General features: G+C 42.5%; 1 protein-coding gene across 7 annotated transcripts in view; it reads right to left on the reverse strand.

Moving 5' to 3' along the window:
* Positions 1-20,714, reverse strand: part of MPPED2 (metallophosphoesterase domain containing 2) — a 227,723-nt gene that overhangs the window by 173,296 nt on the left and 33,713 nt on the right. For 2 of the 7 annotated variants that reach the window (XM_073576295.1, XM_073576298.1), the window contains exons 2-3: positions 5,873-5,911; positions 5,454-5,697 (exon numbers count right to left, since the gene is read on the reverse strand). In XM_073576295.1, the coding sequence (XP_073432396.1) occupies positions 5,454-5,581 (128 nt within the window). In that variant the 5' untranslated portion in view covers positions 5,582-5,697; positions 5,873-5,911. Of the gene's footprint in view, positions 1-5,453; positions 5,698-5,780; positions 5,912-20,714 lie in introns of those variants that run through there. The other 5 variants (XM_073576293.1, XM_073576294.1, XM_073576291.1 and 2 more) reach the window with 3 other exon arrangements.

Below are 20,714 nucleotides of genomic sequence, written 5' to 3' on the forward strand. Positions count from 1 at the left end.
CCCCAAGACTTTTGGGAAAATACACTGTTGACTGACGAGACAAAAGTTGAACTTTTAGAAGTTGTATGTCCCATTACAACTGGCGAAAACGTAACACAGCATTTCAGAAAAGGAACATAATACAAACAGTAAAATATGGTGGTGGTAGTATGATGGTTGGGCTGTTTTGCAGCTTCAGGACCTGGAAGACTTGCTGTGGTAAATGGAATCATGAATTATGTTGTTTACTAAAAAGGAGACTGTCCGGCCATCTGTTCATCAACTCAAGCTGAGCGCACTTGGGTTATGCAGCAGGACAATGATCCAAAACACACCAGCAAGTCCACCTCTGAATGGCTTAAAGGGAATCTGTCACCCCATTTTTGGCCTATCAGCTGCCGGCACCGCCATCGGGGGCTTATCTACAGCCTTCTGTAATGCTGAGATAAGCCCCCAGTGAAACCTGAAAGATAAGAAAAACGAGTTATATTATACTCACCCTGGCGTTCGGTCCTGTCCGATGGGTGTCACCGTCCCGTCCGGCGCCTTCCATCTTCATATGATGATGTCCTCCTTGCTTCTCCCTTGGCTCCTGCGCAGGTGTACTTTATCTGCCCTATTGAGGGCAGAGTAAAGTACTGCAGAGCGCAGGCGCCGGACCTCTCTGACCTTTTCTGGCGCCTGCGCACTGCAGTACTTTACTCTGCCCTCGACAGGGCAGATAAAGTACGCCTGCGCAGGAGCCGAGGGAGAAGCAAGGAGGAGGACGTCATCGTATGAAGATGGGAGGCGCCGGACCGGACGACACCCACCGCACCCGACTCCGCCCCCCGGTGTGTATAATCTAACGTGTTTTTCTTATCTTTCAGGTTTCATCGGGGGCTTATATACAGCATTACAGAATGCTGTAGATAAGCCCCTGATGGCGGAGCCGGCAGCGGATAGGCCGAAAATGGGGTGACAGATTCCCTTTAAGGAAAAAAAATTAAGACATTGGAGTGGCCTAGTCAAAGTCCTGACCTTAATCCTATTGAGATGCTGAGTCATGACCGTAAAAAGGTGGCTCATGCTTGGAAACCCTCCAATGTGGCAGAATTACAACAATTCTGCAAAGATGAGTGGGATAAAATCACTCCAGAGAATTGTAAAAGACTCATTGACAGTTATTGCAAACGCTTGATTGCAGTTGTTGCTGCTAAGGGTAACCAAATCAGTTATTAGGTGTAGGGGGCAATCACTTTTTCACACAGGGCCCTGTAGGTTTGGATTTCTTTTTCCCTTAATAATAAAGACCTTCATTTAAAAACTGCATTTTGTGATTACTTGTGTTATATTTGTCTAATATTTACATTTGTTTGGTGATCTGAAAAAAAAATTAAGTATGACAAACATGCAAACGATTAAGAAATCAGGAAAGGGGCAAATACTTTCACACCATTTTACATATCCATCATACAGTATCTCGTCCCTACCAATGTTGCAAAGCATCTTACTTTTCGCAAATTGTTGTGATTTCACAAAGGACTTCTGCATTTCCATAACAGAGCATATACAACATAAATAGTTTTAAAAAGTGATGTTCATCCCAACCGTGAACCAGAAGTGAAAGTTGTAAGTCAGTTACTTAAGGAAATGAAAGCAACTGTCAACTTTGAAACGGCCATTGGGACAAAAAGAAGTGTCGCCGTAACAGTAGTGACTTTTGAATGAGTTATTAAAAAAATTTCAGGAAGATTAAAAGTTGTCTAAGAGTATAAGAAAATAACCAAACAATAGGCATGTGTCCTTCTGCAGTAATGACAACCGGTACATCTAAGTGACCGCTGCAGATAATCACCACCATTAACTTTCAATGGTGACTGGCAGCATGGCACAATCATCACTGTAGGAAACCAGAGACTGGCTGCAACCACTGGCAGGAGAGTAATGGTTGTTTTTATAATTATTAATAGATGGGTAGGTATTTTTGGGTGGGAAAAAAATTATCTTTTAAAAATAAAATCAGCGCTGCAATATCTATTGGTACCGCATGCAGTGTACGACCAATAAGGCTCACTATGAAAGCAATCTCTTTACCAAAATACTGAGAAATCTCTCTCTCCTTTGAGAAGTGCTGTAATGGGCACTACGAACACCCTTTTATTATCCCAAGCCATAGAACACCTGTTAGGCGTCACAAACCTCAGTCTTTGCAAATCTAGATAGGAAATGTGCACCAACACAAACAGAACCGGGACACAATTTCTGGCGGCATAAGACAGTTTATCAGGACAGGTGAAATTTCAGATTGACATTCCTGACAGTGTATGTGCTGCAATGCACTGCAGATCCTCGTGAAAGGCAACAGGTTAATTTCCACAAGAGGCAAGAGAATATATTTCCTCCTCTCGGCAGACAGCGGCATAGCCATCCTTGACAGCAATTGGTGCAGACAGATGCTGAAACAGAATTGATCTTTGTAAGCGAGAGCAGACTGCAGTTATCATCTTCCTGACTACATTGCTAGCCTCAGAATTGCCACCCAATCTCCGTCCTGTCTACAGACGAAAGTGAATCATTTACAATGTTATATGTGATATGTTATATTGATTGCCTGTCCGGAATAGAGATGTTACGAGCCTGGTGGCCACTAGAGGTAGGGAAAATATAGCTGGTGCCATGTGCCACAATTGTGGTGAGATCAGTTACAGATTTTACAGTAAGCCTCATTTGCAGAGAAATGTGGATGTTTTTGGTAGGACATGGAAATAGATGGAGGATGAGGAGGTGAGTGGAAGGCTCCACAGCCTGACAAATGTATTACAGGTGCATCTCACAAAATTAGAATATCATCGGAAAGTTATTTTATTTCAGTTCTTCAATACAAAAAGTGAAACTCATATATCATATAGAGTAATTACAAACACTCTATGATCTATTTCTAGTGTTTATTTCTGTTAATGTTGATGATTATGGCTTACAGCCAATGAAAACCCAAAAGTCATTATCTCAGTAAATTAGAATACTTTATAACACCAGCTTGAAAAATGATTTTAAAATCTGAAATGTTGGCCAAATGAAATGTAGGTTCAGTAAATGCACTCAATACTTGGTCTGGGCTCCTTTGGCATCAATTACTGCATCAATGCGGCGTGGCATGGAGGCGATCAGCCTGTGGCACTGCTGAGGTGTTATGGAAGCCCAGGTTGCTTTGATAGCAGCCTTCAGCTCATCTGAGTTGTTGAGTCTGGTGTCTCTCATCTTCCTCTTTAGAATATCCCATAAATGCTTTATGGGGTGAAGGTCAGGCGAGTTTGCTGGCCAATCAAGCACAGTGATACTGTTGTTTGTAAACCAGGTATTGGTACTTTTGGCAGTGTGGACAGGTGCCAAGTCCTGCTGGAGAATGAAATCTCCATCTACAAATAGCTTGTCAGCAGAGGGAAGCATGAAGTGCTCTAAAATTTCCTGGTAGACGGCTGCACTGACTTTGGTCTTGATAAAACACAGTGGACCTACACCAGCAGTTGACATGGCTTCCCAAACCATCACTGATTGTGGAAACTTCATACTAGACCTCAAGCAGCTTGGATTTTGTGTCTCTCCACTCTTCCTCCAGACTCAGGGACCATGATTTCCAAGGTCTAGTGTGAGGTCTCTGCATCAATGCAGAGACCTCACACTACCACTGTCCACAGTAAAATTTCTTTACTCCGCTATTAGTGCTACACACCAGATTATCAGATATTATTTTGAAAAGCTCTTTAAGGATAAATAACACAGAATTGACCTGTTATTTTGAAAGGGAACCAGACATCAGGATGTACCACTAGAAGTAGTCAGAGAGCTTTGTCACCCTCCAAATTTCCTATTTAATGATATCTGTATCATCTATAAGCTCTAAAAGTATGTGTGTAAAAACATCAGCCGCAGCGTGTCGGACCAACTGCAGTGTGCCAGACCAGCCGCCGTGTGCCCGACTAGCCGCAGCGTGCCGGATCAACCGCAGCTTGCCCGACCAGCCGCTGTGTGCCGGAGGACATGCCTTTTACATATGAAGATAATATGATCGAATCTGAATGTGCTTCAGTTTACCAGAATGTGTTTAAAGCCCCAAAGCCTGGACAACCTCTTTAAATTTTAGCTCTCTTAGGAGACTTGAAGCTGCAATAATGTCATCACTTGTTCTATGTACTGCAATACTGCAGTTTTGTTGTATGTAGTGAAAATGATGGGCATCATAACAGTACCAATATGGCGGTTATTGGCCATCTTGGGCCTATTGGCCAGTGATCCAATAAGTTTTAGAAATGGAACACCCTTGGATGTCGCCATACTTATATGCTACTGCCATAGATTGCTAGATGCGGATACTGGCTACATAACACAGCACTACTGAATCACACGTCGGTCAAGTGTTAAACTGATAAGCTAATATTTTTCTTCAAAGGGAACCTGTCACCAGTTGTCACATAAAAGAACAGTATCAACAGAACAGAATTCATAGTATAAAAAAGTAATAAAGACCCTATACCATAAAGTCTACGAGCCTAAATTATTGTGGACAGTGACACTCCTCATCTTAGACTCAAGTACAAAAAGCATGGAGTCAAAAGTCCAATAAAAATATGACACAATTTTATTAAAGATATCAAAGACAGGCATACATAGCAGCTAAAAAGATCATATTACTCAGTCTACACTATATTCCCTAAATCCTTATATAACCCCTGGACTCCCCCTGTAAATCTCGAAAAACCTTTTTGATTTCTCCGGCGCTGTATGCTAATCGGGTCCGTCTGATCCGATGGGGATGGCTTCGGTCCTCTCTACCCCTCTCCCCAGCTGCTGCTTGACGTCCTTGATATGGATGACGCCTCCTGCGTCATTCTCATCGCCCTGAGATATCTTAAACCTGCGCAGACATATCGCGCACGCACAGTCTGCTGTGCCCAACTGCGGGCAAAGCCGAGAAACACAAGTGTGCACTTCTGCTTTTCCGCTTTGCCCGCAGTTTGGCACGGCAGACTGTGCAAGCGCGAGACGCAGTTTGTTCCCTTTAAAGGTTTGAACATAGGGCATCTGACTGCCGTTGCCAATCATAGCAGACACATGCTGGTAATCAGAATGCCATCCCTGCTAGATACACCAGGGACACAAAATTTCCCGGGGATTTACCAAGGTGTGGTGACTGAAAAAATCTCAATCCTGCCGTTTCATTTTATTTTCTATTTATGGCATTTCCCATATCACATAATTCATTTTATATTTTGAAAGCAAGGATTTGTATGGAAGTAGCGATAACAATATTTTTATTCTTTGCTTTATTCTTAATGGAAGAAAAAAGGGGGCAATTTTAATAAACATTTTACCAAAATCTTTAAAAACTTTCTTTAAAACTTGCAGTTTCAGTTGAATATGTTTTAAGAACAGATTAATTCATTAAAGCATTTAACATGGCGTTCATTACGACAATAGTAAAGGGCTGTACTTACATGTGGACATGAGGAGGTTGGAATCTGCTTTGGTTGATGTTATAGTGCGTGAATGCCTGGGTGGGATTGGAACTATATTCGTCCACCGTTACCGTCACTTTGCCTTGCGAGGGAATACCATGAGCCATCCTTCCTTCTTATAGACATGAGCAAATCACAGCGTGCAGGAACAACAGAGGGACGCGGGCATCATGTGTCCACCAACTGCGAGCCCCAGTGATCGGATCATCAACACAGCTGGAATCTGAAGCAGACGAGAAATCAGTATTCATTGGTCTTAAATTAACATTCATTGATAACGTTCTTCATCGGATGTCATTGACCTACCAAAAAAATCACCCAAAATAAAGACCTGGTATATTGAGAAGCTTGTCAGAAGACGTTTATAGGGCTGGCACCATGAGTCGCAACGCATTTACCTTAACCAGCGTGAGAAAACGTGCAAACCATGAAGCTGCCTAGAAAAAAAAAGCAACATGGTAGTCTTGAGAACCACTCCTAATTTTTAGGCTATGGACTTCTAAAAAAATTATTGTACAGTGATTGAATAGTACAGCACTTAGAAATTACTCAACCACTACTAGCACCCATAATATCACAACATTAATCATTATTTAGAGAAGTTTCTAAAAAGTTACTAATGTCCTACATAGAATGATCAGAGTCCCTAGAGTGGATAAGGATTGCTATAAAAATGACATGGTTCTCCCCGCAACAGCCCTTTCGGATGATCCAAATGCTTATCAATAGAGGAAAGGAGATATGTGGCCACCCGACACCCCTGACTGGTCATCTCAGAGGAATCCATTGATCAGAAAATGAAATCAGATGTCCGATCCTTGGTCCACCTGACAGGGAAAACATCAAAGATACCCCTGTCCTGTCCATTTCTTTTTCTCAGACAACATACGGACCCTCCGAGCTTCATGGTTCCATTTTTATAATGGATGTGGGCATGGATCAAAGTGTCTGATCCACAAGACTTGGAGCATAACCTCCTCTCATCACTCTGCGGACCAGACTCGGTAATAAAAGTCTATGGGCATCCATTAAAAACGGAAGAAAGACAGAAGACAGACTTTTTTTTTCAGTTGTCTGTGTTTCATTCATTTTCAGCCAATCAATTGCTAAGCGTTAATAGATTTAATAATAAAAACAAAAAAAAACCTGTTCACACAGTCATTCAGTTTTTAAGAACGGATGAGAAAACAGATCTAGAACGTTTTTCATGAGTAACGTTTTTACTTTTCCATTCAAATTTCTGCACAAGCCGACATCATCATTCATAACATCCTGGGTTACATACAACATTCTAAATTGCTTTTTTTTTCAGAACGTGTGGAGTGAAAAAACCTCAATTCTGGCATTTCATTTTATTTTCTCTGTACAACGGTTGCCATAGATGGCAATTAATTTTCCATTTTGATAGACTGGATTTTTATGAATGCTGCGATATCAAATATACCGTAGTTATACTTTCATTTTAAAGGGAAAAAAAACAGGCGATTCACATTTTTAAAAACTCTTTAAATGTTTTAATTTTTTTCTCTCCTCAAGCAATTTAAAACGGTGATCGTCTGATCCCTGATATTATATATTGCAGGGCTGGGCTTCACAGGAGCACCAAGATGGCAGATACTGAGGACTTCATCCTGGCTGGACGATGGGAGCATCACTGGTGAGTGTTCTATTAAAATGCCGGTCAGCCATGGACAGCGGCATTTAAGGGTTAACATCAGCAATTGGACCTCAGCTACAGCCTCTGCAAATAGTGACAGATGCTCGCCATGTAACATAGTCAGTATCTTCCATATGTGGAGGAGCTCAGATACTGACTCCTCTCCACAACTGCAGACTTCGGAGTGGACATACAACTACACCCATGTGCACGTAGAGGTTAAAAGTGGTTTTCCATGATGGAGTTTCTTTTTCTACAGTCTTGAGAAAGTTAAAAATAAAATAAAATTGGCTATGCTGACAGATCACTGCTCCAGTGATGCCTATTTGTCGCTGGTCTTTGTTTATAGGTTGTAATATTTATTTTACAACTATCCTACACGTGACCAGAGATGACTGAATAATTTAAAGTTTGGTTCAGCTCACGATCACCGAATTTGCAATATTCACCATTGTAATCGCCGATTAAAATCGCTGAATATAGCTGAACATACACAGCACAAAAGCCGATGTTTCCCACGCTGTGTGATAGCGTGGGAAACACCGGCGTAGCATTTCTTATCGGCGGTGAAATTATCATCGCCGATCAAAAAGACACAGTTCACAGCCAATGAACTAACTTCACCTATGTGACGTCAGCGCAAGCACCGTAGGAAATTTTCCCACGGCGCTCGCATTGACGTCAGAAAGGTGAAGCGAGTTCATTGGCTGCGAACTTACAGGACCCGTCTGTTGGCACCGGGAGCAGGAAAACTGTCTCACGCTCGCGGTGTCCTCAGACAGGGATTATCAGTTCACAGGCAGACACTGAGCACTCAGGTGTTCAGTGTCCACTGGATGACAGGCTGCATACCATGGTGACATGCAACCATGCAGGCTGCATCCATAGTGAGACAAACTGTTTGAAAGCATCTCTGCGGAAAGGTGAGGAACATTGTTGTTTGCTTTTTACCTCTTTTGCAGATGACAAGGGCATCGGGGGTGTAGGCAGGGGGGCATTTATGTACATGTAATCGAAGTACATGTATCAAAGTATGCTGGCAGTTAGACAGGGCAGGAGACCTGTTGAAGTGCACTGTGCACGAAACGGCTGTTGTCCGTCTTTTTACATCTCTCCCGTGCCGATGCCTATGCTTTGTCAATATGAAATAAAGTGAATCATTTCAAGAGAACGGTGAGTGCCAACCTGCTGTCTTTTTCTACTATGATATTTCATGTTTTTCTCATATGGATAGAGCACCCGTTCAATAAGGGTTATAGGTGTCACACTGATAGCGGTTACAAGCAGCCTTGCGGGTATTTCTTATCCAGGGACAGTGCCGGATGTTTCTTTCTTTCCTTGGATTGATATTAAATAAATAAATCTATTCCCTGTACAATCGGACTAACACAAATATTTACCATATGCATTTGTATAATTTATATCCTGGCCGCTGCATTCACACATATCCACCGCCCTGGCATTAACTCTCTACACTCCATCCATATTGGCACCTCACTCCTTTCCTCTCCTATGTATAGCACTCACGCTCTTTTCACATTGCTACGCAGCACAGATCCATTCAGTCCCACCATTCAACATCAGAGACGCTCTCACAAATCACTTAACTATCTGCTCACTCTTTCTATCTTCCTTCTCCTAGTCACAGGAGACATTCCTCCCAACCCTGGTCCCCCATGTTTACAGAAAGTCAAACCCCCCCAACTGCTACACTCAGAAACCCTTCTAATCCTATTAATATTTCCTGAATGCCATCTGTCTCTTTTAATTGTGCACTTTGGAATTCTCGCTTAGTGTGTATGAAACTCGCCTTCAATCATGACTTTTTCCTTTCTAATTCTCTTAACCTTCTGGCTTACTAAAACCTGGATCCAGCAGTCAGACACTACCGCTGCTGCTGCTCTTTCATATGGTGGATTACACTTCTCTCATACCCCAAGATTAGACAATAGAGCAGGTGGAGGCGTTGGTCTGCTCCTATCACCAAAATGTACCTTTCAGGTTATCCCTCAAGTACCCTCACTTTTCTTCCCTTCTTTTGAGGTCCATGCCGCCAGACTCTACACCCCCTTCTCCATGCGAGAGGCGGTGGTATATCGTCCTCCCGGCCCCTCCCATCAGTTCCTGGATCATTTTGCTACTTGGCTTCCACATTTTCTCTCCTGTGACATCCCTACCCTCATCATGGGCGATTTCAACATCCCCATTGCTCTTCCCCTCTCCCCATCTGCTACTCATCTTTTATCTCTAACCTCCTCGTTTGGCCTTTTGCAGCTTACTAATTCTCCAACGCATGAAGACGGAAACTCCCTCGACTTGGTTTTCTCTCGGCTTTGTGCAGTGGATGATTTTGCAAACTCCCCTCTCCCGCTCTCTGACCACAACCTTCTTTCATTCTCTATCAAGAACTGCCAGGCTGCTCAGGCCACCCCCACTGTCCATATTTATAAAAACATACAGGCCATTAACACCCAGAAACTTATGAAGAACTTGCAGTCTTCATTGGCCCCTATCTCCTCCCTCTCATGTCCTGATTCTGCATTGAAGCATTACAATGAAACACTTCAAACTGCCCTGGATGAATTTACACCTCCTATACATAGAACACCACAACACAGACGGCGACAACCCTGGCACACCCTGCAAACACGTTTCCTGCAGCGGTGCTCCAGGTGCGCCGAACGTCTGAGGAGAAAATCCAACCTACCCGAAGATTTAATCCATTATAAGTTTATGCTTCGAACATACAATACTGCCCTTCACCTCTCAAAACAAACCTATTTCAACACCCTCATCACCTCACTGTCCAATAACCCTAAACGTCTCTTTGACACTTTTCATTCTCTACTTAACCCAAGAGTACAGGCCCCAACCACGGAGCTCCGAGCTGACAATCTGGCCAATTACTTCAAAGAAAAAATTGACCAGATCCGACAGGAAATTATCTCCCAATCACCTCATACCATGCATTGTCCTCCCTCCCCCACTGCATCTAGCTCACTCTCTGATTTTCAACCAGTCACAGAAGAAGTAAGCAGGCTCCTTGCATCTTCTCGCCCAACCACTTGCACCAGTGACCCATTTCCGTCACATCTCCTCCAGCCACTTTCCCCTGCTGTCACCCCTCACCTAACTAAAATATTTAACCTCTCTCTCTTCTGGTATCTTTCCCTCCTTATTTAAGCATGTCATCATACATCCACTACTTAAAAAACCATCCCTCGACGAAAACTGTGCCGCTAACTATAGACCTGTCTCTAATCTTCCCTTCATCTCTAAACTCCTGGAACGCCTGGTCCACTCCCGTCTTATCCGCTATCTCTTTGATAACTCTCTTCTTGACCCTCTCCAATCCGGTTTCTGCTCTTTACACTCTACTGAAACTGCCCTCACTAAAGTCTCTAATGATCTACTAACAGCTAAATCAAATGGTCATTACTCCATGCTAATTCTCTTGGATCTCTCTGCAGCATTCGACACTATGGATCATCAGCTCCTCCTCACTATGCACCGTTCCACTGGCCTCAAGGACACCGTTCTCTCCTGGTTCTCCTCCTATCTTTCTGACCGCTCCTTTACTGTATCTTTTGCTGGCTCCTCCTCCTCTCATCTTCCCCTTACTGTTGGGGTTCCTCAAGGATCAGTCCTAGGCCCCCTCCTCTTCTCTTTGTACACTGCCCCTATTGGTCAAACAATCAGTAGATTTGGTTTCCAGTACCATGTCTGTGCTGATGACACCCAATTAAACGCTTCTTCTCCTGACATCACGCCTGCCTTTCTAGAAAACACCGGCGATTGTCTAAACGCTGTGTCTAACATCATGTCCTCACTATATCTGAAACTGAACCTGTCAAAGACTGAACTCCTTGTGTTTCCTCCCACTACTAATGTACCTATACCCGACATTGCCATTTCCGTGTGTGACTCAACTATTACTCCCCAGCAACATGCCCGTTGTCTTGGGGTCATACTTGACTCCGAGCTTTCCTTTGTCCCCCACATACGATCACTGGCTCGCTCTTGTTATCTGCACCTCAAAAACATTTCTAGAATTTGACCTTTTCTTACTTTTGACTCCGCAAAAACTCTTACTGTTTCTCTTATTCATTCTCGTCTCGACTATTGTAACTTTCTTCTAATCAGTCTCCCTCTTACCAAACTCTCCCCCTTCCAATCTGTCTTGAATGCTGCTGCCAGGATCATATTCCTCGCCAATCGTTACACCGATGCCTCTAGCTTGTGCCAGTCAATACACTGGCTACCCATCCACTCCAGAATCCAGTACAAACTTATTACCCTCACCCACAAAGCTCTCCATGGCTCAGCACCACCCTACATCTCCTCCCTTGTTTCAGTATACCATCCTACCCGCGCCCTCCGTTCTGCTGATGACCTGAGGTTAGCATTCACAATAATCAGAACCTCCCACTCCTGTCTCCTAGACTATACACGTGCTGCGCCAATTCTTTGGAATGCACTTCCCAGGTCAATACGATTAGTCCCCAATCCCCACAATTTTAAGTGTGCCCTGAAAACTCATTTATTCAGACTGGCCGACCGCCTCAACACATTAACCTAATCTATCCCTGTGTGGCACAGCCAAAAGTTTTTACCATAACCAGGCTCCCTGCATCATGTTCCCACATGCTTTATACATCCATTAGCCCTCTGTGTCTGTACTGTTACACACTTAACATTATGGCTGGTCCATACAATCAGGGCAACTGCTACCACCCACCTTTCGTGTCTCCCTTTTTTTTCCTCATAGTTTGTAAGCTTGCGAGCTGGGCCCTCATTCCTCTTGGTGTGTGTTATGAACTATGAGATTATTGTTATGCTGTAATGTCTATTGTCTGTACAAGTCCCATCTGAAATGTAAAGTGCTGCGGAATAAGTCGGCGCTATAGAAATAAAATTTATTATTATTACTATTATTATAGGCGAGGTCGTAAGTATGGTTTAATTAAGATTATTAAAAGGAGCCTGTGTATTTATTTCAATTAAAGGACTTTTTTCTGGGTGTCCATGTTTTCTTACAATGTGTCTTTGGGGTTAGCAATGGGGGTGTCTTATTGACGTCTCTCAATTACTAACCTCGGGACTTGATGTCACCTGACAATACAAAGGTGACATCAATCCCCCCAAACTATCACCCCACTTGCCACAGCTACAGGGCAAGAACCGACTTTTCCGATGTTAAGAAAAATGCTCATGTTAGCGATCACGAATCCAAAATGTACCATATTCGTGCTGAATTTATGTTTGGCGATTGTTTTCAGAACACATTAGCTCATCTCTACACGTGACCACTGCAGCCAATCACTGAATGTCACTGTTGCAGCTTGAGAACAAAAACCAGAGGCATAGGCGGAGCAGTGGTGGATATGTAAAACTAAGTTTGTTATTTTGAATTCTCCCAAAAGAATAAATTAATATTATCATGGAAATACCCTTTAATCTTAAAATATACACTTTAAATAAAAAAAGGCAGATCACATCTTAACAGCAATTAATAGCGGATTTATGAAGATGTCATAGTGTAAAGAAATCTTCCCTAGGGACAAGTGAGCTTCAAGCAGCCTCTAAATATAGAAGAATAAAAACCCTACAGATATTTACAAGTGACACCATTTGTATTCCTCTTCCACCTAAACACAGGCAGCTCTAATTACCGATACTGAGACATAAGAGAAGTGCCACAGCCATCAGTCCAATTACCAGTCACACAAAAGGTCAAATGTTTTTATTCATGTGCACACAGCCGGCCAGTGAACTGGGTAATAATCAGAATGATGGCATTCATAAAGTCAATTATTCGACATAACACATTTCTGATAGACGAAGCGACAGCATGGAAAAATATCGGAAGAAGCAATGAAAACAGAGAAGCTCATTTTTTAATAAAAGTATACATTGTCAGACAAAGAGAGCAAATTTCATTAGATCATGTGGAATATTTAAAGCAGCCATGAGTACCATAATGTTTAAATTTCTAGAAATCGTATTGAAAAAAATGTTCAATTAATGTTCTCAGTGACTGTACAGGGGGAATTTTAGACCTCATTTGGGTCAATATATTTTCTTCAATTATCATTTTTTTCACCGTGGGTTTAGTCAATAAACTACCTTGGGTCTTCATGCACCGATTTCCTGGTGGCCTTGTACTTATACAAAGCAGTCAATCAGAAAATAGATCTGCAGTAAAGAGCAAGGATGAGACATACAGTCTACACATGCATGTATCTAATGGCCTCCATGTTTATCAAGATATTCTTCCCTAGCAGCCATGCTTCTAATGCTGCACCTGCCCCTGATGAAGCTGCATTCTTAGCGGCGATACGTGTGGGGAAACAACCCTACCTGCGTGTTACTTCATATGACACTCTAGTATGATATTACTCTCAAAAGATGCCATATTCTGTATTGGTCGTGCTGGTATAGTATATCTTTAACCTGCAGGCAACTTATTGGCATCTTTCTTTTTATGTTATTTTTAGATTTTTTTATTACATATATCTACTACTATATCTGTTTTCCCATAATGCTTCAAACATGCCTTAATCACATCCATCCTCAAAAATCCCTCCCTTAACCCATCCTCTCTGTCTAGCTATCGATCCAGCTCACTTCTCCCCTGTGCCTCAAAACTACAGGAACAACACGGCTATCTTTAACTGTCCTCCCACCTCTCTTCCAGCTCACTCTTTGTCCGCTTACAATTTGGCTTTCTGCCACATCATTCAATCGAAAATGCCCTCACTAAAGTCACCAATGACCTAATAACCGCCAAATCCAAGCGACACTACTCCGTCCTCCTTGACCTCACATCATAGTTAATTTTTGATTTTTAATAATTAAATTTTTATATAATTTTATTGCATAGTATAAGTATGTGATCACCTACCAACCAGCAAGAATTCTGGCTCTAAAAGTCACTTGTCCACACAATCAATCACATTCCAACCTGTCTACCACGGCCAAGACCAAAGAGTTGTCTAACGACAGCAGGGACAAAATTGTAGACCTGCACAAGACTGGGATGGGCTACAGGACAATAGGCAAGCAGCTTGGTTAGAAGGCAACAACTTTTGGCACAATTATTAGAAAATAGAAAAAATAAGATTACTATCAATCTTCCTCAGTCTGGGGCTCCAAGCAAGATCTCACCTCGTGGAGTAATGATGATTCTGAGAAAGGTCAGTAATCAGCCCAGGAGGACCTGGTTAGTGACCTGAAGAGCACGCAAGGTCTCCTGCTTATGCCAGCATTTGTCCAGCCCATTTGAAGCTCAATAATTTACATCTTGATGATCCAGAGAAGGCATTGGAGAAGGTCATGTGGTTAGATGAGGACAAATAGAATTTTTTGATGTCACTCGCCATGTTTGGAGGAAGAAAGATGAGTAAAACTCCAAGAACACCGTCCCAACCGTGAAGCATGGTGGTGGAAACATCATACTTGGGGGGTATTCTTCTGCAAATAGGACAGGACGGCTGCACTGTATTGAAGGGAGGATGGATGGGATCATGTATTGCAAGATTTTGGCCAACAACAACTTAGTAAGAGCATTGAAGATGGCTCGTGGCTGAACCTTCCAGCATGACAATGACCTGGAAACACACAGCCAGGGAAACTAAGGAGTGGCTCTGTAAGAAGCATTTCAAGGTCATGGAGTGGCCTAGCAAGTCTCTAGACCTGAACCCAATAGAAAATCTTTGGAGGGAGCTGACACTCAATGCTGCCCAGCAAAAGGACCTGAAACATCTGGGAGAAGTTCTGTATGGAGGAGTGGGCCAAAATCCCTGCTGCAGGGTGTGCAAAGTTGATCAAGAACTACAGGAAACGTCTGACCTCTGTAATTATTAACAAAGGTTTCTATACCAAATATTAGGTTGTTTTTCTATTTTATCAGAGAGGAAGAGGACTAGAACTCTAGTGCCACCTATTGGAGGTAGCAATCCTAAAAGTCAATGTTGACCCTTTAACGAGCCTAGTTACAAAAAGCCAAGCATAATAAAGAAGAATTTTAACGCAGCTGGAGCTATCAAGGTTTTTCATGATTGTTACTGACGTCTGTCTGCACGTAGCTCCGAGGTTCTGTGGTGGTTGCTGGTGAGCTGGCTAATTTCTCATATTTACTGTACAAAGCGGTAATACATGGTAATAAGATGTTAAACCAGCCAAGCCAATCCTCCAATGACACCTTAGTGTGGTCAAACATACCAGTCTGATGTGCATGCGGCATTCAAAATCTCCTCGGATGGCATTAGTTAGGTGAAAGAAGGATTGATCAGTTTTTCAACATGCCTCTTTTTTCCCCCAGAAGAAGACACTAAAAAGCATCGGCTAGTCCAAAAGAAATGTACTTATAGCTTTAAAAGGCAAATTTCTGGCCACATTCACACATTTTTAAGCAAAGACATGTAAAATGCCAAGCATGGAGTTGACCTGTAGGATCAGTGCTCAAACAACAGTTTTCGTAAGTTCTTCGATTGGGCTACCAATGATTGTCTAAAGGTAGATAGAACACAGGACTCTATCACCATTTACAGAGGTGTCTATTAAAATACAAATGAACATGGGTAACAGAAAAAAAAATGGCAAATTCGTGCTTCATTCTAAATATTTATAATTTAAGATCTATGATAATACTGAACCTAAGGCACAAAATATGTGTACGCACAAATTGAATATATTTCATATCCATAAAATTACAAAAAAATTTCTTTCAAATTTACAGAAAAATCTTGATTTTGAAACCATAAAGAGAAAAATAAAACCTAAATCCTATTGATGAAGAAAACATATTGTTCTGCCTTCTCTCATACAAATGCCAGTATTCTACACACTAGGTGTCTAAAAGGAGACTTAGATCAGGATAAAAATAAGACAGAATTTGTATGCATGAGATATTGATTTTGAGAGAACCTTGAGATATAAGGAAGAATGGAGATCTGTGTGTAATGGCCAAGAAGACTGGAGCAAATAGAACAAATAACAGAGTTCCACTTTTTGTATCTGAAAGCAACAAAAAGCAAAAGCAGGGGTGGATAAAGACACCCATGGAATAAAGGGACCAAGTCTCATTACATGCATCTCTAACACAACTGTGACCGGTCTACTTATTCCAAGTGTAGATATTTCTTCTCTGACCGATGACGCTTGGAGAAAGGCACTAGGTCTTGCTATGCTCAGTACATACTTTTATAAGTAGTTCATTATTTGCTTTTTATTAAATGTGGTTTGTCCTAGGATTTAACCTCCCAACCTCTTGCATGGCATGCAGGAGCTTTAGCTGAGTCACAGACTGCACTGCTAATTCTGATTCTATCGACTCTGTCCGACCCTTGGATACTCTGTAGGCCAGTTCTTCCCATGCTTCTTTGTTGTCCACGGCTTCTTTCAGATGCTTGCTGTTCATCCAGCCAATGGGGTCTTTTTTCTCCGATTTCTTTTAACCACTGACCAATCCGAGTAGCATCTAATGAATTTACCCTCTTCGCATGTCCTACTTAGGGCAGTAACTGGTTGGTGATCTTGACTTCCAGGGCCACTATCGGTTCATGCTGTATGATCAAGAACATCTTCTGGTTGTTGATCCTAGCTGTCCAAGGGATTTGTAGAAGTCTTTTCCAGCACCAAAGCTGAAATACATCACATTTTCTTCTATCTGCTTTTGTAAGCTGACATGTCTCACAGATAGGAGGATTATTTTCTTACTAAGAAGCAAAATGGTATTGTTCTTCTTTACAGGCTGGTACATAGAGATACAGCGCTGTATACCATTACATCTGTATATTAGGGGTAAGGCAAAAGGGAAAAGCTTTTTTTCTGGAAAATTACTAGAACAAAAATACACTTTTTAAAAAAAAATCTCACAAATTAGAAAATAATCATAGCAACCTGTATAATATAGTGCACAATATATTTATGGTGGATTTTAAAAAGCATAAAAAAATGTTGTGATTTTTATGCATTTAGAAGAGAAAAAAATACAACTGTAGTATAGGTGTGTGCTTTTCAAAATGGCACCACCATTGGCTTCGCCATCCATGTCTGCCTTTGCGCAGGGCTGTGGAGTCGGTAAGCCAAACCTAAAAGGCTAAGTGCACACGTTGCAGAAAATTTCTGCTCAAAAACCTCAATCCCTTCCCAGAAACCGCACCTATTTTTCCGCGGCGTTTTTTTGCGCGATTTTGATGCGTTTTTTTCCGCAGAGGTTTCTAAAAGCATGGCAGAAGCCTAAACCGTGGAAAAATCTGCAAAATTAATGTGCATTCTGCAGTTTTTACTGCGATGCGTTTTTTTCGCGGTAAAAAACGCATCAATGTGCACAAAAAGTGCAAAATGCATAGAAATGGCTGTGCGGCTTATTTTTAGCGGTTTTATAGTGAAAACCACAGTAAAAACCGCTAAAAAAACGCTGTGTATGAACACAGCCTTACTTACTCAATCTCCATGATGCAGACTACACAGCAACGGTCACTATTGGGCATGTACATAAAGTACAGCACAGATTCATCTCATCTACGACTCTACAGCACTGATCACTACTGAGCATGTACATAAAGTGCAGCACAGATTCATCTCATCTATGACCCCACAGCACTGGTCACTACTGAGCATGTACATAAAGTGCAGCACAGATTCATCTCATCTACGACTCTACAGCACTGGTCACTACTGAGCATGTACATAAAGTGCAGCACAGATTCATCTCATCTACGACTCTACAGCACTGGTCACTACTGAGCATGTACATAAAGTGCAGCACAGATTCATCTCATCTATGACTCCACAGCACTGGTCACTACTGAGCATGTGCATAAGGTGCAGCACAGATTCATCTCATCTACGACTCTACAGCACTGGTCACTACTGAGAATGTACATAAAGTGCAGCACAGATTCATCTCATCTATGACTCCACAGCACTGGTCACTACTGAGCATGTACATAAAGTGCAGCACAGATTCATCTCATCTACGACTCTACAGCACTGATCACTACTGAGCATGTACATAAAGTGCAGCACAGATTCATCTCACCTACAACTCCACAGCACTGGTCACTACTGAGCATGTACATAAAGTGCAGCACAGATTCATCTCACCTACAACTCCACAGCACTGGTCACTACTGAGCATGTACATAAAGTGCAGCACAGATTCATCTCATCTACGACTCTACAGCACTGGTCACTACTCAGCATGTACATAAAGTGCAGCATAGATTCATCTCATCTATGACTCCACAGCACTGGTCACTACTGAGCATGTACATAAAGTGCAGCACAGATTCATCTCATTTACGACTCCACAGCACTGGTCACTACTGAGCATGTACATAAAGTGCAGCACAGATTCATCTCATCTACGACTCTACAGCACTGGTCACTACTGAGCATGTACATAAAGTGCAGCACAGATTCATCTCATCTACGACTCCACAGCACTGGTCACTACTGAGCATGTACATAAAGTGCAGCACAGATTCATCTCATCTACGACCCCACAGCACTGGTCACTACTGAGCATGTACACAAAGTGCAGCACAGATTCATCTCATCTATGACTCCACAGCACTGGTCACTACTGAGCATGTACATAAAGTACAACACAGATTCATCTCTTCTATGACCCCACAGCACTGATCACTACTGAGCATGTACATAAAGTACAGCACAGATTCATCTCATCTATGACCCCACAGCGCTGGTCACTACTGAGCCTGTGCACAAAGTGCAGTACAGATTCATCTCATCTATGACTCCACAGCACTGGTCACTACTGAGCATGTACATAAAGTGCAGCACAGATTCATCTCATCTATGACCCCACAGCGCTGGTCACTACTGAGCATGTACATAAAGTGCAGCACAGATTCATCTCATCTATGACCCCACAGCAGTGGTCACTACTGAGCATGTACATAAACTGCAGTACAGATTCATCACATCTACATCTCCACAGCACTGGTCACTACTGAGCATGTACATAAAGTGCAGTACAGATTCATCACATCTACATCTCCACAGCACCGGTCACTACTGAGCATGTACGTAAAGTACAGCACAGATTCATCTCATTTATGACTCCACAGCACTGGTCACTACTGAGCATGTACATAAAGTGCAGCACAGATTCATCTCACCTATGACTCTACAGCACTGGTCACTACTGAGCATGTACATAAAGTGCGGCACAGATTCATCTCATCTACGACTCCACAGCACTGGTCACTACTGAGCATGTACATAAAGTGCAGCACAGATTCATCTCATCTACGACTCCACAGCACTGGTCACTACTGAGCATGTACATAAAGTGCAGCATAGATTCATCTCATCTACGACTCCACAGCACTGGTCACTACTGAGCATGTACATAAAGTGCAGCACAGATTCATCTCATCTCCGACCCCACAGCACTGGTCACTACTGAGCATGTGCATAAAGTGCAGCACAGATTCATCTCATCTATGACCCCACAGCACTGGTCACTACTGAGCATGTGCATAAAGTGCAGCACAGATTCATCTCATCTATGACCCCACAGCACTGGTCACTACTGAGCATGTACATAAAGTGCAGCACAGATTCATCTCATCTATGACTCCACGGCACTGGTCACTACTGAGCATGTACATAAAGTGCAGCACAGATTCATCTCATCTACGACTCCACAGCACTGGTCACTACTGAGCATGTACATAAAGTGCAGCACAGATTCATCTCATCTATGACCCCACAGCACTGGTCACTACTGAGCATGTACATAAAGTGCAGCACAGATTCATCTCATCTATGACTCCACAGCACTGGTCACTACTGAGCATGTACATAAAGTACAGCACAGATTCATCTCATCTATGACTCCACAGCACTGGTCACTACTGAGCATGTACATAAACTGCAGTACAGATTCATCACATCTACATCTCCACAGCACTGGTCACTACTGAGCATGTACATAAAGTGCAGTACAGATTCATCACATCTACATCTCCACAGCAGCGGTCACTACTGAGCATGTACATAAAGTACATCACAGATTCATCTCATTTATGACTCCACAGCACTGGTCACTACTGAGCATGTACATAAAGTGCAGCACAGATTCATCTCATCTACGACTCCACAGCACTGGTCACTACTGAGCATGTACATAAAGTGCAGCACAGATTCATCTCATCTACGACCCCACAGCACTGGTCACTACTGAGCATGTACACAAAGTGCAGCACAGATTCATCTCATCTATGACTCCACAGCACTGGTCACTACTGAGCATGTACATAAAGTTCAGCACAGATTCATCTCATCTACGACCCCACAGCACTGGTCACTACTGAGCATGTACATAAAGTGCAGCACAGATTCGTCTCATCTATGACCCCACAGCACTGGTCACTACTGAGCATGTACATAAAGTGCAGCACAGATTCATCTCATCCACGACTCCACAGCACTGGTCACTACTGAGCATGGACATAAAGTGCAGCACAGATTCATCTCATCTATGACTCCACAGCACTGGTCACTACTGAGCATGTACATAAAGTGCAGCACAGATTCATCTAGTC

The sequence above is a fragment of the Dendrobates tinctorius genome, unplaced genomic scaffold, assembly GCF_039654945.1.
Source record: "Dendrobates tinctorius isolate UK_male_01 unplaced genomic scaffold, ASM3965494v1 ptg000048l, whole genome shotgun sequence".
NCBI lineage: Eukaryota > Metazoa > Chordata > Amphibia > Anura > Dendrobatidae > Dendrobates > Dendrobates tinctorius.